This window comes from Augochlora pura, chromosome 7 (assembly GCF_028453695.1).
Source record: "Augochlora pura isolate Apur16 chromosome 7, APUR_v2.2.1, whole genome shotgun sequence".
NCBI classification, from domain to species: Eukaryota; Metazoa; Arthropoda; class Insecta; order Hymenoptera; family Halictidae; genus Augochlora; species Augochlora pura.
The window spans coordinates 24,296,095-24,323,646 of record NC_135778.1 but is presented as its reverse complement, the minus strand read 5'-3'; the positions used below and the strand labels follow the sequence as shown (position 1 = coordinate 24,323,646).

At 36.7% G+C, this 27,552-nt stretch overlaps 1 protein-coding gene across 1 annotated transcript in view; it reads right to left on the bottom strand.

Annotated features, from left to right (window-relative positions):
- The window catches only part of Stet (stem cell tumor), a 229,357-nt gene that overhangs the window by 7,217 nt on the left and 194,588 nt on the right, over positions 1-27,552 (bottom strand). The window contains exon 4 of the mRNA XM_078185641.1: positions 14,273-14,385. Coding sequence (XP_078041767.1) covers positions 14,273-14,385 — 113 coding nt within the window. The remainder of the gene's footprint in view (positions 1-14,272; positions 14,386-27,552) is intronic.

The window sequence follows — 27,552 nt, the reverse complement described above, 5'->3', positions numbered from 1 at the left end:
CTTAGTTCTATGTTATTTTTAGTTACATGTTAATTTATATTTTATTTTTAGTTGTACTTAATATTTATTTATACTCAATTGATGTTTTATTTATAGTTATATTTAATTTTTATTCATATTTAACATGTACTTATATCTATTTATTTATACTTATCCATATCCTTAGTCCCATTTTATTTAAACTTATATATAACTTTTAATTTAGATTCTTAATTGCGTGTAATTCATGTTTATGTCTTACTCAGTGACACATTCGAACAACAATAGAAGAAACGAGATAGTGGGTCGCGTTCGTAAAAGATCCTCTCTGACGCGATTGTTTAGCCATCATTCGGCGGCCATCGCGCCGTTTCCGAATTTAAGCATCGCAAAGTTCGGTCAAGTATTTCAAGAACACCGCCCCTCGAATAACTCTATTAAAACGAAGTTCCCCTTAATGAAGACAATGGCCCTGGACCCTGCGGTTCGAGGCAACGGCCGTTCCCTCGCTCGCAAAAATGATCCACTCTTGGCCGACGTAATTTGAACCCCCCCGTCGGCGGATCAATTAATTTTGCACCCTATTAACGTAGATCGGGGCAAAGGAGAAATTTAATATCGACATTGTTCCAGCGCGGGCAGCGCGACCGCCGAGTTTGCTCTGCTGTCTTGGAATCTGCTCGATTTGCCGGCCATCTTGGCTAATAACAGATTATTATGCCGGCGAACTATGCGATCCATTAGAAATATATAACGCGGCGATTATCTAATTAACGTGGCCAGGGAAATTGAACTTTTCTAAACAGTTGTTAGAATTGCCGGTTTGGAAACGCTGTCCGCCATTTTGTAAGTGTTTTCAATTTAGATTCTTGTATTACCAATTTTTATAAATGATAAATTGACTGTCATTTATGTATTAATTTTATATAATGTGTAAAGAAGATCGTCGAGTGAGGAAGATATCTCTGTTGCTTGAATACGTATGTCCGCCATTTTGTGATGAGAAAGTGGATGGAAAATGCTTTCTATATATGTAGATCTTATATTATCAATTTTTATTAATAAGTAGCAGATATTTTATATACTAATCTCCAAGGTCTCCGAATATTAACTTTACGTCTAAATTGTTTTAATCTGTCCTCCTCCTTCTCGTCCACCATTTTAATAACGCGTAACTGATTCGAATATAAACCTTAATATCACCATTTCCTTGTAATTTATCTAGTAATCCCTGTCAATGTTTAACAAGTACTTTTAACGAACGGAGAACAGCATTTTGTCTTTCTATTAATATTTGTCCTCTTCCTGACGCAGCGTCCGCCATTTTGGTGACAAGAGACTGGCGGCAAAAATGTTTTGAATTTGAACGCGCATCTTTAATTTAATCGAAAATTTCGAGAATTCGTCGTCGATTCAAATCGTCTTTCAATTCGTTTATCTGCGTCTGTTTTTTTTCTTCTCCACGATAATGACCACAAACCATAAAGACAACAATTAGAACACCGAAAAAAAAAAATGTAAACGCAACAGGTATACGACAGAACGCGAATTCGCGCGCGACGTTGAATGTTTCATCGCGAAACTTCGAGGAGGATAATTCCGTTATTTAGTTGGCGCAAAAAAAAATTTGCCCGAGAACAATGCCGGCCCGACAATTTGATTTCCCCGCTTTAAAAGACATTATTGCTGAACGATCCTCCGCGTTTTTCCCCTCCCCACCCTTCTCCTACCCATCATGACTGCCATTTACCTTTTTCGCGGTAATAGTTCTTGCAACCAGAACGCGAGCAACAGGTGTAGCGAATCAAGTATATACGAACAGCCACCATCCAATAGCAAAAAAAAAAAAGAAGAGGAGAGAATAAAAAGAGAAGAGCGTTATGAAGAGAGCTCGGGCGAAGATTATAGCAACGCGGTGTTTTGCGGGAACAAGCCGTTTTTGCCAACCGATTGAGAGATTTTCGCAAACTTGTAATTGTTAATACTAATATCTCGTGCTGGCGTTATCAATTTCATTTAACTTAACGAGGTATGTTCAATAATTGATGAGAACAATTACAGCGTTTAATTTACTTGATAATAATAATAATAATAATAATAATAATAATAATAATAATAATAATAATAATAATGCATAGCTGAGGCATATGTGTTTCTTTTATTACATTTAGTATATTCAGTTTGTTTAGACTGCAAAATAACAATTTTTGTATATCGTCTTCAAGATATTGTTTAACATTTATTGAATGACTTTTTACTAGATGGAAAGAGTAGCTGCAGTTAATTATTCTGGTATTTTGATACTGGTCCATATTCGATTTACTATATTTTTATAATATAGTTTATAATGTATATACAAATGTTTAGAATATAAGGGAGAACATTAATGTTTTATTTATATGACACATTGTTTTCCATTGTCTTTCATTGTTTTAATTATTTTTGTCAATATTTCAATTATCTTAGTCATTCTGCTAGTTTTGATTTTGATTCCTCACATTTTTAAACAAATCGTCTCTTTAGATGAAATCTAAATTCTTGCTATTATTATTATTGTCATTATGCGTACAATAACAATAATAGTTCAGTTATCATTGCCATCGTTCCTACTATTCAACTTCTCATTATGGATCCTACTAATTGAATTTCTTAAACGTTCGAACAAAACCATGAAAAAACACTACGACAGCAACAGCGAATCACACGGGACAATAGGCATTCTAATCGAATTCCCATATGATTTCCCAAGGACCTTAAAATATCAGACTTGTCCCGGCACCGTTCTCCCCGTTCCATTATCCTTGCGTCTCTCTTTACGAATGCATCGACGTGCCTGCACTCGCCATCTAAATGCGCTCTCTGTTTCCTCGCCGGTACCAATACGGGACCCTTTCTATCTCTCTGTTTCTCTCTCTGTCTCTTTCTCTCTCACGTCACTTGTTCAATCTCCTTTTTCCTACGCGCGGCGTTCTCCACCCTCGGCCCACCGCCCCTCTCTAACTGCATCGCTATACACGGGGGCGCGTCTGTATGTAAAGCCGGTCTCGGGGAACGGTTCCACGCGAGCCCCGTATATATTTGAAATATTGGCTGAGTGCGAAAGTTTTGATGGATTCTTAATGGATCGTGCGATCCTCGCTGTTTGCACGAAACAATACGCCGCCGCGCCGCTTCGCGCATTGTGCTCGGTTCCCGGCGAAGCGTTGCTCGTTATCTGATACGAAAGTTCGATTCCGCAGGGCCGTCACTTTATAATAAGTGAACTTTTTAGCGGCGTGTCGAAGAATCGTCGAGGAATTTTCTCGTGAAATATAAATGTTCTGCGGCTGCCGCAGAACGGACGGCGCCATTTTGTATTAGCCACTTTTCGGGGAGCAGTTTGTTAGTGGTTCGAAAAAGGTTTGTTATTTGAATTTTTATTTCTTTCCTACCGCTATAAGCGGCTGTCGTTTTCTTTGTAAATGCGTAGTCATTTAGTTGGTGAATCTTTATTTAATTAACGATGACGGTGGAAACATTTTAATATTCGTTCGCGTGTTTCGAATTGTAGATATTTATTCGAATTTTTAAGTAGTCTTCAATAATATTTAAATTAATTTGGCTGTTTCTAAGTAGGTTTTATGAACTTTTAAACTCGTTCGATTAGTTCACTGTATTAGTTGAAATATACCTATGATAGATTTAAATAAGTAGAACTAGAATTAACTGAAGCTAGAACAAACTAAATGAACCTAGATAAAATGAAATTAACCTAAACGGAACTAAACGAGCCTGGAAGAAAGTGAATGAGCTCAGATCAAACTGTAATGTAAATGTCTGAAACTAATTAAATATATCCAGAACGAATTAAACGATCCAATAACGGATTAAATCAATCTCGGTTTGACTTAATAAACCCAGAACAATTTAAACGAATTAGTATCAAATCAAATCTTTTGCAAGCAAAGTCAACCTAAAATTAACTAAATAAATCAAAAACCATTTACATAAACCAATATCAAATTAAATCAATCTCTAATCAACTCAATAAACCTAGAACAATCTAAATGAATTTAGTGCGAACTAACTAAATGAATCTAGAATAAATTAAGCAAACTAATATGAAATTGAAACAATCTCGAACCGATTCATTAAACCTGGAATTATCTAAACGAAACTAGATCGAACTAGACCAATCTCGATCCAACTAAATGGAGGGAATTAATCTAGAGGAAATTAATGTAAAACTAATCTAGAGAAAATTAATGTAAAACTAATTTAAAGAAAATTAAATGTACTTAGATAAAACTAAATGAACCTAAAGCTAACTAAATAAATATAGAATAAGTTAAACGAACTAATTGAATTTAGTACAAACTGAATCAACCTAAAACTATCTAAATAAACCTAGAAGAGAATCTAGATGAACCTCGAAGAAGTTAAAAAAGAACACAGCTCAAACTAAATCAACCTAAAACTAACTAAACAAACCTGGAACGAACTAAACCAGCTTGGACCCTACTAAATCAATCTCGAGCCGACCGAATAAACAGTCCGAACAATCTAAATAAATCTCGAACAATCTAAATAAACCCGGTGCGAAACGAAATCGATCCAGGAGCAACTAAATAAACCCGGGGACTAACTAAATAAAACTGGGAGCGAACGAGAAACGCAAAGTTCGGTGGCCGTCGAGCAATCGACAGTTTAGTTAAAGAAGAAGAATGGGTTCCTGGGAACGGGAAAGTATCACGGCACCGGCCGAGGCAGATTCCCAGATAGGCGGGCTTAATTTCCGCGTAATTTCATTCATTCCGTCGTCGTCGTCGTCGTCGTCGTCGTCGGCCCAGGCACTGCCATCTTGGCTATCGTCTCGTCGTCGCCGTCGCCGTCGCCGTTGGACTGTCGTGCCGCGGAATCGTCGGTCGTCGCGACGATTGCGTGACAAGGACAATTAGACGACGGTGTGTGTCCGTGTATCGGGCGGCGCGAAACACCGGCGTATGCGTGATGCATTTTGCATGCGCGATCGGAGACGGTCCCTTTGACGGTGAGAGTCGGCCGTGTCCGGACTACGGCTTCTTTGAAAACTCTCTTATTGCCCCGTTACCTTACCTTCCAGCTACTCTCGCTCGCCCCTAACTCCGTTCGTGATCTCCCCCTGGGTCCGCTCTAACTCGCCGCCCTTATCGCCGCGACCTTCCACGACGGTGGTCTCGAGCTCTGCCTGCTGCTTCGGACGTGGACGAATTACCGTAGCATCTACCGACTTCTACGTATGTTCATCGAGTTTTCCCGCTCGCATTATTGCCCAATCGTATGAATTTATTAGTCATCGGACCTATTAATTAGCGAGTCGCATCGACCAGTGAATTATTTTACCGGTTTTAGACCTCCGAGCGCGTTCTTGACGGTTTCTTCGTTAATAATGGTTTATTTCGTTAGTTGTTGAGTTGTCTAGCAATGTTTGGGGTTCTCTAATTATTTCCGTATTGGTTTTAGATTTATTCGTTTCATTGGAATAGCAAATCTGTCTTCATTTAATCATTTTTACTGGGTGGAAATTTTATGTTAATAGATGCTAATTATTTCAATTTTTCTATTGGTTTAGAGAACACCTGTTCGACTTTCTCACAAACGTGTAAAATCCGCGATCCACTTATTATTATTGATATTTTAATTACAACTGTCTGTTCTTCCATCGCATTTCCCACAGATTTAAAGAAATCATCATAACATCTACTGTTTAATTGCTAATTCTTCTAATTATCTGACTAAATTAACTTGAATCTTTATTATTGTTATTAATGTCTTTATTGTTCCATCATCATTATTATTATAATTATTAGCTTTCTCGTCGCATTTCTCAGACTCCTATTAATTTCATTTCTTAAGTGTTTGAAAAGAATCATTAAATGCGCCGATGATAACAGCGAATCACACGTGATAATTAGAAAGTTGCAGCAGTCTTCGTTTTGTATATAACATTTTTACATCTAGTTCGTTAAAATTGATTGATTATACTGTATCGTTTGCAATAATATATTTTATAAGAAGATAAATATTACTTTTGAGAAAAATTATCTCGATTTAATCTCGTAAAATTCTGTTCTTTTCCTGTTTCCCAATTTTACTTTACTTAACAATTTTACCAATTATATATACTATAGAATATATATATTCTACTGTTTATATATATTTGTGTAATTGTAATTGCTAAATTCTATTTTATATACAAATTCTTTTTTCAAAAAGAATTCAAAAGGTTTGGTATCAATCGCTAAAATTATTAAGTAAAGAAAATTGTAACGATCAGGAAAGGAGCAGAATTTTACAAAATTGAATTTAAATAATTTCGGTTTTTATATATACATTCTTCCGTGTTTCGATTAATCGTTTGTTTAACGTCGTAACTCGCAGACGCCGCGGCAAATTTTTCCATAGATTTCTGCATACGTGGCACGGAGATTTTAAAACGTTGAATTCCCGTGGTCATATTCTCTCCGTCAGGTGGACGCGACTCGATTTTCGACCTTCAGCCGTTCGCTCGTCATAAGGAAGCGTAAAATTGAAAATTCCAAGGATGCGGTCACTGATATCCTTACGGAAAAATGCATCAGCCTCGTCCCTTTAAAATTCCTCCAGTAATAAGTATTCCTCGAATTTCATTCCGGCTTCTATTCCGAGACCCGTATATTGAAACCGAGAAACCGTGGCCACCTAATAGCAACAAAATTTGAAATATCTGCTGTGTAAAAAAATAGCTGCAATTTCGCTCTAGTTGTTATTAAGATAGAAAATAATTTTGACATTGTATTAGAAAAAAGTTACAAAATAAGACAGCATTTAGTTGGCGCAATAACCATTTGATTTCTTAGTTGAATTTATTATCTGCTTATTAATATTACATTTATTATTTGCTTTATTATTGCATTTATTATTTACTTTGATCGAGGTTTAGTTAGTTTTATACTTCTTTATTTAATTTCACGATTATCTATTCAGTTGGGGAACGTTTTCGATAGTTTCATGGCGGCCATTATTAGGGCAATGATAAATAGTGAATAATAAATATTAAATGATAAATAATTTCTAGCAAATGATAAAAAATTCGCTCTGCAAGAAGTCGTATCTCACATAAAGTGTTATTATTAATCAAAATAACAGAAATAAAGTAATAGTAATAAATCATTAATTATTATTAATTAAAGTGACTTCTGCACATGGTACCGAAAGGAGTGATTAAAATAAGCTAATAAATTATAATATAAGCTAATAAAAGAATTATCTGTCACAGGAAATGGGTCTCAAAGGGGCGATGAAAATGAGTGCCCAAAAAGATTCAAAAATATCTAGTGAATGGAGTCTAATAAACAAACATCGAGAGACGATGAAGAAAATCGTGTGCCACGCGTAAGGATCTCGCGGCAGAAAGCGATTAGGTAGAAGGACGCGCGAGGGCAGAGCCAAGGTTGAGAAACAAGGGGCTGGGGGGAGAAGGTGTCAGGAGGATAGGTGCCGTTGCACTTGTGTAGTTACAATCGCATTACATCGTCGCGACCTCGATGCATACGAAGTAATCCTGTCGCGATGGCCTCAGACAAGCTGTCGCCACCTCGGTGTTCTCACGGAACGCGTTTCCAGAGGGGTTGTGGATCAGTTTGGTCTGGCGCGCGCGCGGGGCTGCTCGGGCCGAAAGACGGAGCGAGGCGGTCGCCGCGAAAGAAAAAAGGACGGGACTACCGGAGGGAAAGACGTTTTGCTCTCATGACGGGACTCAATCAATATTCCGACGCCGCCACCCCCTCTCGGGTTCGATGATTTAATGAAACTGCCTCGCAAAGAAAATGCAAAAATTCCGGAACCCCTCTTCTTCTTCTTATTCTTTTTCTTCTTCTTTTTTTTATTAGGGTACGAGCCCATTTGTTCCGCAGCCTTTGATGGGGTAGGCCGTACAGTATCCTAGCCATAAATTTCGGACGAATTTTCATTTTCAGTTATTTTTTCGAACTAACATTCGACATCTATCCTCTTTATTTATTATTTATATTATTATTACGTATGTTATAATAAATTATTATTTATGTAGTATATATATATATTATAATATATACGATATAAATAATGTTGTATCCTGCATTTCTCTTGGAAGTTTATTATTCATGCGCCCTATTTTAATATAATGATATGTTATTTATATACAATAATTAAGAAAAGTTTCATTACTTTTATAGCATCGTTCAATAAAATTCAATAATCTTTTAAAATTGTTGAAATCGTTGAATTTTAACCAACCTCCCATAGCTCGAAGTCCACCATTACGCTGGCATTAAAACAAATTATCAATCGTGACAAAATATATATATACTATCCTTCTTTAATATTGAATAAAAGAATCTTGCAATAAATGGTTACAAAACTCGAACAAATTCCCGTCCATTCAATTAGACAGTCCCTTACAAGTCGCCTTATTATGCTATTTCGCAAAATCGACGTTAATCGTAATCGCTGTCCCGCGCATAAACGTCGAGTTCCCACACGCGTGAGCTCCGCGAAATAAAGGAGCGAGCTTTAATAAAAGAACGAAATTAAAATTCCTTTCCGCAAGAGAAGCTTATGAACCCGTCGCCGGTAACAGAGGGCAGTTCTTTTAAATAGAAACGGCTAAAGAGGAGAAGTAATTTCGTCAGCGGCGGAGTAAAGATGGCGGGGAAAGATGCCGCCGGAATTGGAAGTTCTTGTATTTACGGAATTATCTCGCCGAGATAAATATTATGGTCGCCGGGGCATGCATTATGGCTGAAATATTAACGAAGAGATTGTGGATAGCGGGGGCAAATAACAGTAAACATGTAAAAGTTATGTTCTCGGGGAGGGTGGGTTTCGAGGGGGGGGGGGGGGGGAAGCGGACGCGCCGAGTTAACCGCGAATGGTGAAACGAAAAAGAGCCATCTTCCGTGAGCTTCCGCGGTTCTTATTAACCGTTCTGGAAAATTTGTGTAGCTTTCGCGTATAAGAAGTTTCGCAGAATGTCGGGAGTAAATTTTACAGTAACTAACAAAAGTATTCGAACGTTAGTATATAGCTTTGACTTCTACGTCGTATATGTAATCAAATTTATAGTACGACGATATAATATAACAAAGTATAACCAAAGTAATAATGTAATAACATAATATATCAAAATATAATAAAAGAAATAATAGAATAATATAATATAATAAAGCACAACGAAAATAATAGTTTAATAATGTAACATATTAAAATAGAATAATAAAACAATAGTATAACAATGTAAATAAATCGCGAAAACAATAATGAAATAATATAATACAATAGAAACATTGTAACAGCCACTTCCACTGGAAATCTGAAATAAATCTTCGTTACTTAATTACGCGTTAGATATTTAATTACTGTGTATAAAGTTACGTAGTTTATGTTGAAATTACGGGAAAATATTATAGTGGAACATCATAATTCTTAACCACTTCGGTACGAGCGTCGACTATAGTCGACGGCCACAGATGAACACGCACAGCCGAGTGTCGACTATAGTCGACGGCCGTGATATGAACGCACACGGCCGAGCATCGACTATAGTCGACTATAGTCGACTGCCAAGAACTTTTGCCTTATCTCTACAATTGCAGTGTTTACGTCCAGAAATACACATAAATAAGCTTTTCTCGTCAAAGATCTGTAAAAGAGCAAAACGGATTCACTGTCGATGCACGAAGTAGCATGCGAATGGTGAGTGCCGGCTGTGGGCACAATTTCGTGGCCGATGCGCGCCGTACCGAAGTGGTTAATTATTCTCATTTCGTTACACAATTTTTAACAAACTATAATTCTGAATTTGAGCTGCGTAATATTTACGTGATATGAAGATTCAATGCTTTTTTAAATAATCCTAATTGTATAGGTAACGTTTTATACTAAATCGAAAGTTTGTTGTATTTTAACGTTTACATACTTTACTTCCATATACCGTAAATAAAATTTACGATATATTATATTATTATTCTATTTAATAATAAGTCGTCCGAATATTTTTGAGAGTTATTATATATACTGTTGTAAATAAATTAATATTTTTGAAAACATATGTAGCGTTAAAAATCAACTAAATTTGCATATATAGTGTTAACAATCACAAATTAGTGCGTGCGCAGTGTTACAAATTGCATAAACAGTGTTGCGAAAAAATAAATTCCTACGATGTCACGAATAAATAAATTGAATTCGCACAGATGCATAGTGTTCTATCGGTCTTGTTTGGAAAACATTGATCAGTTCGAAAAATTGTCGAGTATATGCACCGGATAATGTGCTCGCGACATTATACTGCAGGTGCATAAAAGTTGCAATGCTGGGGAAGCACACGGCAACGGCTGGGACACTGATATAGCATTCCCTTTCTATAGCGACACGGCTCTGGGGTTTAGCGACCCGCTTACGGCATCAGGCAGGGTGAAATTTTGCAATTCTAAATTTCGTTATGAATTTTGCAGTGTTCAATTTGTCTATAAATTTTGTGATTATTGATATCAGGGTAAATAGGATGCGTTCGAAATGCGAATTATAAAGTTGTCGTATTCTACGATGTTATTGTGATCTTTGTTCTTAATTGTTTGTGATTCAATTGGGTTCATAATAATATTAATAATACATGTCTGTCTTAGAATAGCTAAGTTTGGTATAAAGCAGGGTGCAACATTGTGTGGCTCGAAATTAATAAAAACTTTTCTGTCAGCGTTTTAATGGTGCCGAAAAAGTACAGATTTTCAAAAATAATAAAAGATTGAAACCTCTTCAAAATTATTTTTATCAATATTAGTAATAAAGTTTAGCTTTAGTATAACAGGATTTTATACAAAGTAGTATGCAACATTGTATACGCAGAAATTAGTGAAACCTTTTCTGTCAATACTTTTCCAAAAATTAAGATGTATAAATTTGTAGTTAGTAGAAAATTAAAACATCTGCCCAACATCTTTATCAATATTAATAACATTACTTATTATTACCATTACATCAATTTGCGACATCAAATTGCAAGTATGAATTATTACCGTACGGTAACATAAATCTATTTCAATATATACTATACATAATCTACTATCTATGTACACTATGTTTAAACAAAACACCCTACATAACTCTTCGAACAACGAAACAGAATATTTCATCCACTTTACAAATTGCAAAATTAAAGCACTCTGTTTATCACCGACCTAACATCCACTTCCGGTTGGTCAAAAATATTTCCCTCCGCCATATTTGTTATCTAGCTCGCGTAACAGATCGTCCCATTTTGTTTTCGCGTTAACCTGCGCGTGTCGTGGCAGCTGGCTCCCGTAAACAAATTAAATTAGATTAAAATTAAACATTCGTCCACCTCCTATCGTAAATTCTGCAAAAGAGGCGAAGTGGGGGGGATGGATACCGGCGCATCCAACGCGAACTGTGCTTGTGTCGGGGGTCGAGAGTGCGCCCGTACGCGGGGGATGGGCCGTGCACAGTCGTGTAAACCTAATTGCCATTTGCATAAATTCGATTAGACGCAGATCCCGGGTTATTAGCAGTCATGAAAGTAAAACGTTGCAAAATAGGGCGCATGAATAATAAACTTCCCGAGGGGGATCCGGGATACAACATCGGACGCCGTAAACGCTGGGGGATGAAACGTTCGAAAGAACGACGGCCCGGGGAGCTCGTGTCCTCGTGGACGACACACGAAGTTAGGCGAATCTAACCGACGGAAGTCATCCGAATTTTTTGTTAATATTTTCGAGTTTACCGAGGAGATCTGTGATGACGAAAAGTCTTGATATTGATTTTGCAATGCGAAGCTTTTGTTCGTGTTATATTTGAAATATGGTTAAAAGTAAAATATAATTATACTTAAAAGCTACAGTTATGTCTGCAACGAGGAGTATTTAAAAATTGCATATTTAATATAATTTATTGTAGTATTTAGAAATGCTCTATTTGTAGATATTACATCTGAAGTCGCTATTCCTAGAGATGTACGTATCCAAAATTGCTATAACTGGAGTTGTTATAGCGAATAGCTACGTTTCAAAATGCTATATTTGAAAATGCTAATATGAAGTTGTTATTTCGAAAGATGCGGTATCTAAAATTGCAGTAACTAGAAATGCTGTTTCCAAAAATATTATAATATAAAAATGCTATAACATAAAAATTTCATAAAATAAATATATTAAAGTATGAGACTGTTATAACACAAAAATGTTATAGTTTAATTTTATCAAGATATAAAAATATTATAATATAAAAATATAAAATATAAATATGTTATAACATGAAGATGTTCTAATATAAAACTGCTACAATATAAAAATATTGAAACTTAAATATGCTAAAGTACAGAAATGTTATATCTAACAGCGCTATACACTAAAAATATTTAAAAGTTCTATAGAAATCCAATGGCGTGGGAGAAACAAAACGTAGGAAGGGAAGAGAAGAGGTCGAGGCTAGTTTCTGTGTCGGAAAATCTCGCGTCGGTGGTGTAAACGGAAAATGGGGACAAATTGTGTTATGCGGAAGAAATAGACATAGTCCGCAGCTGTGCCGAGCATTTACGGGGCTGAGAATCGTCGAGTGATTTAAATTTACGAATATTGTTGCGAGCATCCATGCATTACTGTATTACATGCCGGCGCATAATCACGCGTGCGGATTCGATGAGCTTTCTCTCTCTCTTTTTCTCCCTTTCGCTCTCTCTCTTTTTCTCCCTTTTGCACTCTCTCTCTCTCTCTCTAGCTCTGGTTCGCTGGAAACATTTGCGTTAAATGCACTTGGTCGAGCTTTCGGTAAATCGCGTTTCAGTTCGTAATGGATATCGCTTTCTCTCTCTCTCTCTCTCTCTCTCTCTCTCTTTCTCCCTCTCTTTTCCTCTACCTCTTTTTGACAGTTTTCTTCTTTTTATTACGCGTTATTCGAACCGCCTATTACTGCACCGGATATTCACCGCCACGTAGCTTTTTACAATTCTGACGCACGGCGATCCGAAAATTAGCGTTGCAACATTTACGTACATGCGCTGACGGATCAGTGATTTCAGGACAGCGCTTTGCTTCTTTCGTTGCGAGTGTTATGTCGTTTAAATGAAGCTCTCGGAGATTTTAACTCTTTGCGGCCGTAAGTCTACTCTGAACCACCGAAGCTATTTATTTATTCATTTATATTTTTACGTAAAATTAAAACACATTATACTGTCATATCTATCTAAACTTTAAAAAGGAATCAACGAATTTTGTTTTTTTTTTCTATTTAGTCATCCATGTGTAAACTTAATACGATCACGAAGGGTTAACAATAGGAAAACGGGCACCGAGGTCTATTTAGAGTTAGCGTATCAATGTCATTCTTTCAGTATCTAGTTTCTAACGATTAATTTAAGATAGTCGACAGTAAAACGTAGATAGAGAATTATGTAAAAAAATATGTCGACAAAAATTGGTAAATAAAATGAATAAAATGATGCTAAGTGAAGTCAGTGATATTTTTGTCAAGAAGGTTTACAGGAATTATTTATTATTATTATCATTATTACTTATATTATTATATCAAGTATCGGTAAAGTTCGAATCTCAAATGGAAATATTTAAGATCAAACACGCGGTAAATTATATCAAACTTAACTTCGACATTGCTGCAAAATAAATTGACCGCGCCACCACCGCCGCGGGAAAAGGTGCCAAATTGAAAAGACAGTTGCGGGAATGCGGTTCAAATTTAACCGATACGATACACCGAATAGAAACTAGCGGACACCGCGCGAGTCAATTAAATATTGATGCGAAATAAAGAAACCGCAAACAGCCGCGAGAATGTACGTCGAGTTTAAATAGCGGATTCTACGCCACCGGGCGTATGTACGTTCGATGTTATCAGAAAAGAAATGAACCATCAAAAACCGCGGGAAAACGTTGCGTGCACGAAACCAAGAACACGAGGGGGTGGGGGGAGGAGAGGGGGAACGATTGAAATTGAAATTCGCCCGACCAGGGTGTACACGAAAGCAGTTAGCAAATTACTTATTTCGAGAGGCAATATTAGCAGTGCGGATACGAGGAGTGGGCAGAGAGTCCAGTGAATAAAACGGGCAACCGCGGAGTGCCTCGCGACAGATTTCCTCTCCTGTAATGCGAATTTAGAGCCGCGATGGGGCGCGAGCCGGTATCGTTCCGCCCGCAACGGAAGCGAGGCGGAGCCCCGCCGTGTGTAATCCGTGTAAATAAAATTTCGGGATGTTGCCCGACGCATATTCATTACTCACCGGCAAGGACACCAGCCATGTAGACCGCCGCGATCCTGAGGCTTCCGTGAACCATTTCCAGGGGAAGTCCCACGACCACCTGCACTCCCAGGTTAAACAGCAGGTGAAGCCACCTGAAATGTAAGCATAGGGTATTCCCCGTGTCAGTACTCCCCCGTTTTATTCAGACGCGAAACGGCGTGTGCGTGACCGCGGCTCGCTTCCTGCGGCCGGTTCATTAAAACCCACCATAAAGCGATACAATTTTTCGAACTTTCTTCATGCTTGAATTTGCCGCCGGGGCGACGAATGAAATGTAACGGACTTATACGTGTTTGAAGAATTTTTCAGATTTTTCTTAGCTACGTCTGACGAACCTTTGGCCGATAATTATAGTGATTGTGGTCATCTGTTTTTATTTTGGAAGTTGTGACATGATTTTTAATATTTTAGTTTTATAATAATTAGATAGCACATTGAAATTGTGTGGTATATATTTTTTCAGTTTGTTCGAACGATAATTATGGCAATTGTGACATTCCATTTCTGAAGCCAAAGGTAAAATTGTTCAATTATAGTACAATTGTTCTGTTTTTGTGCTCAGTGTGATGTGTGAGTTGCTGATTTTATTTTACTGTATGGTATGCAGAGACATATAAATTCGACGAAGTTCGTTAATATACAGGGTGGGGCAAATAAAGTGTTACAAAGCAATATCTCCATTATCGTTAATGATACGCGAAAATGCTTCAGGAACCAATTGTTTGGTTCGAAGGGGCACATGTTTTGGTGGATATGGTTTTTTTTTAAAGGTCATATTTTTTTAGATTTCCAGGTCATCGATGTTTTTTCAAATGGAACTATGCATTTGTTTTTCGATGACATTATTGCCGATTTTAAGACGAATCCAGCGACCTATAACTCAAGGTCATTCTAGTCGCGCAAAGTATGAAAATAGTTGAAAAATCGAAAAATATCGCAATAATCACTTTCACAGGATCTACTAACCTTGGTTTGATTCCACCTACAGAACATGCTCGAAATGATGTTCGTTCGTGTTTTGTTGAATTGTTCATCTCACGCAACAACATAAACATATTAGTTAGTTACGCATTACCTTCTAATGTGGATATGTCGGATCGCGAAAATGAACGATTTTCAAGAAGCTTTTGATATGTTCGTGGTGTTGGGGGTGCATTTTCGCGTATCATTAACGATAATGGAGATATTGCTTTGTAACACTTTATTGGCCCCAACCTGTATAAAAATTCCTAAGCAAAACACTCCCCTACATTTTGTCATCGAATTTGTACTAAAAAAATTTCTACATAAAATATTCCTTAAGGATAATTAAAGTAGAAGCTTTGAGCTTCAAAATGAGCTGTCTTAAATTACTTCACGATATTTTTGCTAGAAGCTACAATAAGTTGAATTTTGTAAGCCGTCCAGAGAAATTAATATATATATTTTACAAATTATAGTTCAAGTATATTTTAAACTCAAATTTCCCGCCAGTCGTACCGCGCGAGTTAAATAAATTACTGAGTTTGATTTCCGAAAAACTTTCTACGTTATTTTTGACTTGCTTTTATTTACTTCTTATATTATGCAATTTTTAAATATTTCTTATGTTTAAAAAGTGATCATGGTCTACGGTTTTGAAAGAATTATTCGACAAAATCTCGACGAAAAATACCGAACATAATTCGATTTTCTAAACAAATGCTTTTTGTTTGCTTAATAATCTTGCAGCTAGAATGAATAACTTCATAATCGTCCGTGCATCGAGATACATCTTCGCGAAAATTACGATCGTTTCTCGCGATTGTTGAAATGTTTTGCAACGTGCACCGTAAGACGGAGTTTATCGGAGTGCCCATGGGTAAAATTACATTGTTGCTAAACTTTTGGCGGGGTGTGTACGAGCACAGCGGAATAATGGGCCCGGCGGCGCAGAGATTTCTCTAATTTTCATTATTTCATAGGATACGGCGAACGGAGTTCCGTGCTAAACCGAATGAAAATTAAAATTATCACCCTCCCCAGTTCTCACATTATTATGATTCCTATAATTATTCATCCTCCATGCGTTCCTTTTTTTACCGTTCCCGGTCCGCGCGTATATCTATACATCGCGCGGTTGCGTGACTGAAAGTTTTCCATTACGTTCCATTCTCAGTCGGTTTATCTGAACTCCCGGATCTAATTACCAACAGAAATTATAATGTTCTTATGATTAGTCAGCGAATCTTTACTACTCCTAATTATCGTCGTCGTGCATTATACACCATAGCATACCGCGGCAGAGTCATTTCTGAGCTGAATTCTTCTTGCGGTCGTTGGAAAAAAGAATTGTTCCACGAATTGTTTAGCATTCCTTCTTCTCTTGTTTTTCGCTTCTTTCTTTCTTTAGAACAAACTGATATCGAAATTTTCCGGCAGACGACTTACAGTTACTGCCACTTTTTTCTTCGAGACGGTACTGTAATGACGATGTCATGACTTTTATGTTGATTTAATAGATTTATATTTTCTCTCGGTTTAACTTCAATTCTCATGGATTTTAATTTTTATGTTCATATTGCCTTAAATGATCGATTAAAAATAACATCGAAGTGATTTTTATGCTGATTAAATAGAGTTTAATGTATACTTTTATACAGATTAAACATTTTTCGTTATCGATAATAATTTCTATGTCAATTTTCTACCTCCGCCATGTTTGGAGTTGTAAACAATTGTTCAACGTACATCTGTATTTTGCAGAATGTAACTTTTACTTTCATATCATTCACAACATCTAAAGACACAGCAAGGACGATTAAATCTGTTTAATATTCATTCAATTCAAACTTTCATTTTCAAATTTAATATATAATTGATACTATTGATTCATATTTATATTATGAATATTAATATATAATATAAAATATTGATTTCCAGTTCAATCACTGTAAAAACTATTAAAATTTTGTTTAGTATAAATTTAATTCAAGCTTTAAAGCTGTAATTAATGTCGAGTAATTTCTCTTTGAATGAAACTACATTTTTCGAATATATTTTTCTAATAAATGTCTCAAATATATCCCTCGGAATTTTGTCGAATATATCCCTCTGAATAAATTTCTCGAATAATATTTCGACTAAATTCCACGAATAAAACGTAATTTCTAATTCGAACAAAACATGCCCATCTCTCTGTACTGCGGCCATTTTGTCGCACCCAGAACACCTAGATAATTGCTTCCAATCCCACGCCAGATAAATAAACCACGAAACGCCATTATCTCGGGATGAAACAGAAAACTCGTATTTTCCAGACGGCGTTGGAGCATCGGATCTCGCGGCTCCGAAAACGCATTCCGCATCGGCGGGAAAGCACAGAGAGCGGAGCGGAAACGCGGAACGATAGAAAAGTGGACGCGTGAAAGGAATCTTAGCACGCGGAGGGTTTCCGCGCCGTCGAGCGCGACAGATAAGCGTGCCGCGGCGGTCGCGATCGTCTTCGCTTCCGCGAGGATAGTTTCCCGGGCCGTTGGCGAGATAAAATTCATAATTGCTTGAATTCCGGCCGGTCGCGATAGCCGAATTCTCGCCGGAGGAACTCGGGAGTGGTCACTGGCATCGTTCTTTCGACTCGCTACTTTTCCCTTTTATCTTCCGACCGCGTTGCCACGTGATTTGTGCGCGCCGCACTGCCGCCGGGCTCGGACACCCGAAAATCTCGCATAAATTATATACCTTCGCTTATTATTTTTCGGCAAATTAACGTACGATTAAAGTAGGCCAACGCGAGATAATTATAAAGAGGACGGAAGCAATGAAATAATAATGTCGTATAATATAATAATATTTTACATTATAAATATGAAATCGTATAATACTGTCCGTAAACTTGTAACGGTATATATATATATATATATATATATATATATATATATATATATATATATATTATATAAAATATATATAACACTTATTGTTATATATATATAACATAATATAATGGAAGTTTATTATATTTTACAGACTTTGTCCGACGAAGTCAAATTCTCGAATTAGCTGCAAGGCAAGTCTTGCCAGATACTATACCAAGAATCACGTTTAACCTCGAATAATCTTTTTACCAGTTGATTAAACTTTGCAGTGAATTTCTACTATTATTTCATTTTGTAATAAAAATCGCTGCGTGGAACAGGCTCGTAAAAAGTGACTGTCACCGTGATTAATCAACTGTTTCTGCATGGGAACCTGGGGGAGCGCGACAATGGGTTAGTGGCGGCTCGAAGAACCTGCGAAATTGCGCGAAGATTTCGCGAGGAAATCGTGAATTTTCTGACTTCGAGGCGGAAGTTAACGGGTGGAATGCGAGAGACAGGGAATTCGGAACGGAATTTGATAGTGCCGGATCTTAGTTGTTCACCGAATCGACGCAAAAGTCATTTTATAGCGAAGTACTGTAAAACTTCGTAATGGATGAGTATTTTCATGTTTTTGATGATAGAGAACTGGTTTCTGTATGATTTTACTTCATTTGGACCATTTTTAAACCGAACTCTGTAATCGTGTTTCAAAAGTCATCTTTTTGCCAAGATTTTAGGGAATTTATGACAATTCTACGATATTTAGACCAGTAAATGATCGTTTTTCTATTTTTGACAACATGAAACTGCTTTTTATACAATTTTATTTATTTCCAATAATTTTTAAATGAGTTTTGTATTCATTGTTTCAAAAACTTCTCTGTTTGTCTAATATTTTTAGAGAGTTTCTAATAATTGTGTGATGTTTAAGCTAATAAATGATCATTTTTCCAGTTTCAATGATATAAGACTGTTTCTCACACAATTTTCCATTAGTCTAACAATTTTCAAACCACCGGGTCTATTGAATCGCCCACAAAATCACAATTTTAGCGAATTCATCAAAGAATATCCAACTATTATGTAGTATTTCAACGATCTAATGCCTATTTTTCATTTTTAATGATGAAGAGTCGATTCCTATACAATTTTACGTTATCCTAAACAATTTTTATACCACCTGCATATTAAACCATCCAAAAACTGCCAATTTCAACAAAGCTCCACGAATTTTCCATTGTCCAATTCTCGACGAACAAAGAAACAAACTCCCTTATACAAATCTCGCTTCGATCTCACAATTTTTTAAGTCAATCATCAATGCAAACAGTCCAACAAAAATCATTCGTTTTGCCAAGAAGATGCCTATTAATCCCTATTACAGATCATTATTTACCAATAACCACGCATTTCTAACAAAAACGACCAAATCGAATATAAAACAGCAAAAATATTTGGAAAATTTCAAAACACCACCACATTATTTTTAACTCGATGAAATGGTTAAACGAACACAGTGTCGTCCACGTAGCTTCTGTAGATCTCAGTTTATGAGAACGGTTTTTATTTTGCATAAAAATCCGCGGTCTGGCTGACAACTCGATCGGCAACCTCCGATATGCCGGCGTTCGGAAGCTTCCCCGCCGACTGTCCTCGCTTTTCCACGCGTTTTTCCTTTTTCCGTGCCGCGGAACGCGTCCAAGGAGAACCGTTGGAATTCCAGCGGGACGCGATTTCACGTTGGCCTAATCGCGCCTGCTCTTTGACGCTCGTTCGTGGCGTTCGTTTCGAGCGAAAACAAGACCAGAGGACAACTAAACGGTGTCTCGAGAGCGATATTTTTCTGCGTTCTCGCGCAGAAAAATCAAATATCACACCTGAGAGCTTGCGGCTTTAGCTATCTATAATCGCTGTGAAATTTCAGATTAGAACACGACGTACCTTCGAAGATGTTTTTCACGGAACAAATATAGATTATATGGACCGTTTATTTTGATAGTGGCGCAAGTCCGTTTTCTCTTGTTTCGAGAAAATTAAAGGTTAACATATCTGTTAATTAAAAAATTTAGGTAAATTATATGAAGTCTGGCAATGTTTCTACTGTTTTATCAATATGTAATTTGATTATGTAAATTTGTTTTAGACATATTTTACTAAACTGATGTATACTTACGGGCTGCAAATGAACTTACACCACATTTAAAATTAGACAATTGTAAAAATCGTTTAATTTCAATTTTGAAAAATCAAATATCACTTAAAATACCAATATTGATCCAATTTTGTTTACAAATAATGACACGACATAAAATGGAAGTGGTATTTTTAATTTTAGACGCTAACTATATTGTTAAAATTACAAGGTATTCATAGTATTTACTTACGTTCTGCATGTGGCAGTGTTTCGAAATATGCATGATGCACCGGAGGTATATAAGGTAATAACTGTTTGATGTCTTTACATTTTTCATAAGTAATAGGCCTGGCATCTTTGTACAAAGGCGCTAGGGCAATTTTTTCAGATTTTAGCGGTCTTCCAGGACGTGTAGGTAATAAATTTGTAGTTTTAAAATCTTTGTCCTTGACAAAGCGAGAAACCTCATCCAACATATTTGCAACCAATTTACCTGTTCTCCATTAGTGTTTTTTCTTATCTGTTTTTTAATTGCATTTTGAAAATCTTTTGTTGAAACGAAATTCTCTCGGTTCATTTCATGTAAAGTGAATTTATCATGTTGACACGTAATATGACACGTGATATAAAACAAATGTAAAATAACAGTCTACTGGTCGGCAACCATCTGCTAAGCCACCTACCTCTGTCAATTGGACTTACACCACTTTCATAATCGACGATTATGCAATTTCATTTACCGACCAATTTTAAATTGTACAAAACATGGGAATTTTTAAAAAACTTAAACACGGACTAGTTATACATAAAAAATTTACATTAAGTATGAATTTCGTGATGTCTCATTTTTTTCAAAAATGGGCTTACACCACTCTCAAAATAAACGGTCCATGTATTATAGATATTATAGATTATACCAATATAGATCCTAAGTACATGATCGTACCTTAGAAATTGATCATCGACGATTAGTGGGGTTTTTTGAAAAAAAGAAAAACTGAACATTTCGTATAATATCGTCAGTATTTTTGGATTAGTATTATTAGATTAACGACAGATATATGTTAGACAGACAAGTATGTATACGTCTGTAAAATTACAGCATGCAGCATTACAATCGAATTGTTCAAAGAATTATGATTACAATGTGATCTATAATTCAGATCGTCTTTATATTACGAATTAATTTTAATTAGTAGGCATAATTGATCCGTTTTCAATGAAGTTACAATGTAATTTGTAATTCAATAGAAGTGCAATTACAAGATACTAAGTAATTGGATTACATTAATTGTGAATTATCATATAATTATCAAATAATTGTATAGTTAATAATAATCAGTTAAATGATAATTAATAAGTGACAGTAGCAATTCCATTCATAAATGAGGAATAAAAGTTTCACTGTTTCAAATAATATTTAGATCCGTATGAACAAAAAGTAATTGTTTCTATCTATCCTTTAAATTTCTAAATATCTTCTTATTCAAATAAAAAAAAACTATTCCTTATTAAGAATTCTGAATACAGAACAAATATAATTATTGTCTATACACAAATGTTCCGAGACAATTACAATGAGCACAAATATAAATTATATTCTTTCATTTTCCCGTATAACTTTATTATACAAGAAATACGATTTTAAGAAACGTGAATGCTTTCCTCCTATTTTCCACAAACGCATCGCATTTCCTAACTAAACGATCAATGGATTTTTGATGTAGTAATCCCATCGTCTAAAACCGGATTTGAACAGTTTTAACTAAACCGGTCGTCGAATTTTACGGATCCGCGAAGATATGGAACGTTTTCTAATTACCGACAGACCCTATTTTTCACCGCGTGAGAAATGGACGTCCGGGAAGATCGCGATAAATTCCAGAGGGAGGGGGAGAAAGAAAAAAAAAAAAAGGCGGCGAAAACTCGGGCGTTTTCGCGATCAGACGCAGGCTTCGAAACGGGAAAATAGCGACTGCCGGTTGGGGAGGGGGGGGGGGGGGGCGAGAGGGAAGGGGAGTTCACGGGCGTCCCGATGCCCGATGCCTTCGAGAAAACGGCGATCTCCGGAGCGTGTTCGGTGCGTCGACCGCATCGCAACTAGACGCGACGGTGCTCAGACTCGTCGAGGATGCAAATTGTGCGCTTAATAGGCTCACGTTTTGCTCGAGCGACTCAGCTTGCATGTCAGCCGAGCCGGCGCGGTGCGGCGCAGCGCGGCCCCCTAGGTTTCTGGAATTCCGTCCTCGCCGCAGCTTTTTCTCCGCGGAGGAGCCGCTGCCCCGGGGAAAGCTGTCGATATCGCTCCCCCCCTTCAATTCTCACCGGAAACGAACAATTATTAACCGCGAGAGTGAACCGTTTCCCCTCGCATAAACGATTCTTTTTACGGTCCCGGCGAAACAATCGACTGAAGTTTACTCGAGGTCCGAACGCGATCAAAGAAATTAGGGAGGGGGATGATTGACGCGTGGCGAGCTTCGGGGTAGAATTTTATTGAATATTTATTTACAAAATTAAAACACAAAGTGAATATAAAATTGTAGTTTAAATTGATTTATCAGCATAATGGTAATTATATCTGTTGAATGTATAATAATATTTTCGTTTGGAAAATTAACGAAAGTTGAAATTGATGAATTAAGTTTGACAAATAAGTCATTTAGTCAAAGTTTGATTGGTAATTTTTGTCTGCGTATTCAGGGTATTTATAAATGTTTATATTTTTATCAAGAATAATGTAAAATGACTGAAAAACGATTAAATTCATCTATTAATGATAAACACATTATTTAGGGCAAACTGTGTCGTGTTTGAGAACAGATGAAAATGCGTCAACAAACTGCATAGTGACATAATCTAAAACGAATCTAATACTTCTCTATTATTTCTCAACTGAAGGTTCCTTAACCTCAAAAAATATAATTAAATATAACTATCTAAAAGTGACTGTTCTTATTTTGTGCTCTTATTTATAAACAGACGAATACGTTAAAAGTTCAATAATGATTCATTCTTTATCCATTAGTTTAATGTCTAATTTTATTGCTTCTGTGCCAGGCTCTCATTGGCCCATGGTGAAACCTTTTTACCCCATAGTACGAAGAAAGTTAATTACTTCGTTCGTTCGTTCGTGTGCACGTTTAAAACTACTTTAAGGTTACATTAAAAATATTCAGTTGTGATTTAAATTTGTCTGAGTATTTTTTCTTACCAAAGGAAACATTTTATATCACTATTCCCCTGTTCACCCCTATTCCATTAGGAACGCACGCAGCTACGTCACTGCCGATAAAACGGGAAGGCCTCTACAGACCCCGTTAGCGAAATGCGAGGGTTAATGATTAATGATCGTGACCCGTTAGTTATTGTAACTAATTTATAATAATTGGGCAAAACGTGATCCGATCAATGATTAACGATTATAGCTCGTCAGTTATTATAAATCATTATGTATCAGTTGCAATAATAATTCGTTACTATTACAATAACTCCAATGACTAGTTGTTATCATATAATTAAGTGGAATTCTCATCGCATTAGGTTTCGAAAAATCTGGAAGGATTTCGGAACTATTTATTATATATCAAGTGTGTATATAATACAATTAAATCTAATAGCAGTAAATTTTTAATATCTGTTTAAGTTGTAACAAGTTCTTATAAGGAATTGAAATTGTAGTTCCTTTACAATGAGAATACAATTATTATCCATTGAAACATCCGCAACAGTTTACGATAAACATAAAACGTCGTCGGATTACTACTTCTTTCTTGAAATTTTAATTATAGAAAGCTGCTGAAAATCTGAGGAAATTCTAATTCGTCAATTGAACTTTTTATTTCAACACTCGAACTATCATCTAGAAAAACATTAACGCATTATTGCAATAAACAGAAAATCGCGGTATCCTACCATAATAAAGAAAGTAAAACACCATGCCATTCGACTTTCGTGCATGGAATTTTAATTATCCAAGCTATCCAAAAATTCAGAAATAATTCTGTAACATCAATTCACCCCCACAGTTCCCAGCAATAAATAAAAAAATTCGACACAGTAACGCGTCAGAACACTCGATTGTCACCAACTTCCTTCCGTCCTCAAGGCTTTTAACAACAATCTTATGGGATAAGATAAAATCTACTAAGCTAAACCAACAAAGAACAGTTAAAGTAAACCGGAACGATTGAATTCATATTGAAATTCTTCTGTAATATCCGCGTAAGCGCCCAGCGGGTGCAATTTCCTTGGGCCATAAAGCGGGATTAGGATTGAAGTGCGTAAACGAATGGGAAAATAAGGAAGGACAGGAATAAAGTTTACCCGGCGCCATGAATATTTCGGTTCGCGCGCGGAAGAGATCCGGCGGAGACGTCTGAAGACTGGTGGGTACCCGTTCGGGGGACAATTTGCAAATGCGATCGATTCGCGGGAGTGTGTAATTCACGGAATGGATCCATGCAAAAACCGGCGCCGGTCCAGAGACACTTCCGTTTCGAGGACGCGGAAGACGTCGCGGTAGAAATGATAAGACAGACGGAACCAGATACCTTGCCTCTAATGAAGTCATTCGGTATCGTTTGGTAGCTGTTGGACGCTGTTTGAGCGTGTTGTGGGTCGTTTGAGACCATTCGAAGTTGTTCGTGGCTATTGTGAATCGTTTTTAGGGCATTGAAAATCGTTTGCGACCATTGTGGATTGTTTGAGATCAATGAAAATTGTTTGTGATTATTGTAGATTGTTTGAGAACGATCAAAATTATTTGAGGTCCTTGAAAATTGTTTGAGCTTCTAGTAAATTGTTTGAGCTTCCAGTAAATCGTTTAAGAGTATTGAAAATTGTTTGTGACTATTGTGGATTGTTTCTGATCAATAAAAATTATTTAAAGATTGTTGAAGCTATGGAGAATCATTTGGAACCATTGAAACTTGTCTGTGGATATCAGGGACTGTTTGAGATCGATGGAAAGTGTTTGTAGACATTGAAGGGTGTATGAGGTTTTGGAGAATCGTTTGAGAACATTGAAAAATGTTTGTGACTATTATGGAATGTTTGAGATCAATAAAAATTATTTGAAAGCCATTGAAGATTGTTTGTAGCTATGGAGAATCATTTGAAACCATTCAAAATTGTTTGTGGCTATCCTGGACTGTTTGAGATCGATGAAAATTGTTTGCAACCATTGGAGATTGTTCGTGGTTCTGGAAAATCATTTGAGAGATTTGATTATAATAATATATAATAGTAAGCGTCTACATTGCTTGACGACCTTCGATATTGTATAATATAATTGAGAATAGTTTGAGAATTTGATTTTTTGCATATACTTTTAAATCTGATATTTAGAATATATTTCTGAATTTGACATCTTGTATATATTTTTGAATCTGACATTTTGTATATATTTTAGAATCTGATATTTAGAATATATTTCTGAATGTAATATCTTGTACATATTTTTGAATCTGATATTTAGAATATATTTTTGAATTTGATGTTTTGTATACATTTTTGGAAGGAATATTTAAATAATTTTCGATCGAGAAAACGGTTGCAACGGATTATTTTATTGGAGCAGCTTCGAAGCTCCTTGATAAGAGGAGCGACAAGAATGTCTATCCATTTCGCATAATTTCGCAGTAACATAAAAAGGCGGAGGAGTATGTTCGCGGTACGCCATCGAGTATCCCTTATCAGTAAACCCCTGGCCGGTTACTCTCTCCCTTTCGAACCGTTATCAAACGTTTTCTGGTTATTAATGCGAAAAATGTCTGGCCAACTCTCGAGCCGCTTTTTATCCACGTTTTATCGCATTTTATGCAAAAATATGTCTCGGAACCATCTGATCACTGTGCCCCGATTCTCAGCAAAGAAAAAGGGAGAGGAATTCTTATTATAATTCTTATTTTACTTATTCAAGAATAATTATTACCTAAATATTTCTGGATTTCTATTATAATGTTCAAACATCAGGATTTGTGTTAATATTAATTGAATGATTCTAATAAGGACACATTTGCATGTATAATAATACGTTCTTTTATGAAATTTATTGGTTTTTGTTTAACGTTGTTAAGGACTATTCTTTGAGACCGTTGAGCGCATCGTTTTAACTTTTTCAAATACGATGTTCAAATTATTTTCCACTAATTATTTAAGATAATATAATATAATTTCAAAAACGTTTTATAAAGTTACGTGATATACTAAAATTATAAATTTTACAAAATTATATATAACAAACATAAATGTATATGTTTAATCTAATGTGTATACCTTTCACAAATTTATTAAACAAGATAGAAAAATCATATTGAAATAAAAACGGAGAACTTGATTAAAAAGACTTGACTTCATACTATCAAAAGAGAATACTTCTATAAACATGTACAATATTGATCCAGATATTACGAGTCTACTAACACCTTATCGAATTACGTAGCCACAAAATTGCCACTTATTTACCAAAATCCACACCAGCATTCTACGCGTAGTTTCGCATAACTCTGGGTCGGTGAGCCCTGTAATGGCGAGTACGATCCCCGAAGAACGCATAAATACGCGACGGCGCGGCGGTCCGAAACGCACGGCTGGATTCGGAATTTCTCGTTCGGCCATGTAATTTCGGTGCCGTGGCTCGATCAAACGCTGTCCGAGCGGGCCAAATTAAATCGAATTAATTATTCCATGTGGCGTGGGGAGTGTAGCCGAAGGTGTTATCGCAAACAAAAAGATCAAAAGCGGCTTCCGCCGGCGGGAGATCCGCCCCGGATTGTGTGCCGTAAACAATTCCGTCCATTCGAGGCACGTTGCAAGGCAAATCCAAGTTCACCGGAGCAGCGGAACACGCGCCGCGGAACCGTGAAACGTTTCGAAAACAATTTTCGAACAACTCTCGAATTGCGTTAAACATTTCGGCCTGTAATCCGAACTAATGGAAACGGAAATAGTTCCTCTCGCCCGTTGCCTTTCAGCCTTTCAACCGGTGCTTTCTTCCGGAAGGCACGCGCGCACACGGGCCGCGGGGCCGCGGGGCCGCGCGCGGCCCGTCGACTTCCCGCTGTCAAAAGTATCTCGAAACGCGGAACTTTCCGAAATTTTTCCCTCCGCGTTGCTTAGTTCTCGGTTGTTGTTTTTTTTCGCGTGTGTACTCTGTGTCGAGCTTTTAACGCGCGGGGCTCCGCTATGCGAACCACGGGGATTTACACTGACAATTCCAATTTGTTTATACACGGTTGATACGAAGCCGATCCGTGGCATGTGGAGTTTCATTCGAAGAAATTTGATGTAGTGCAACGATC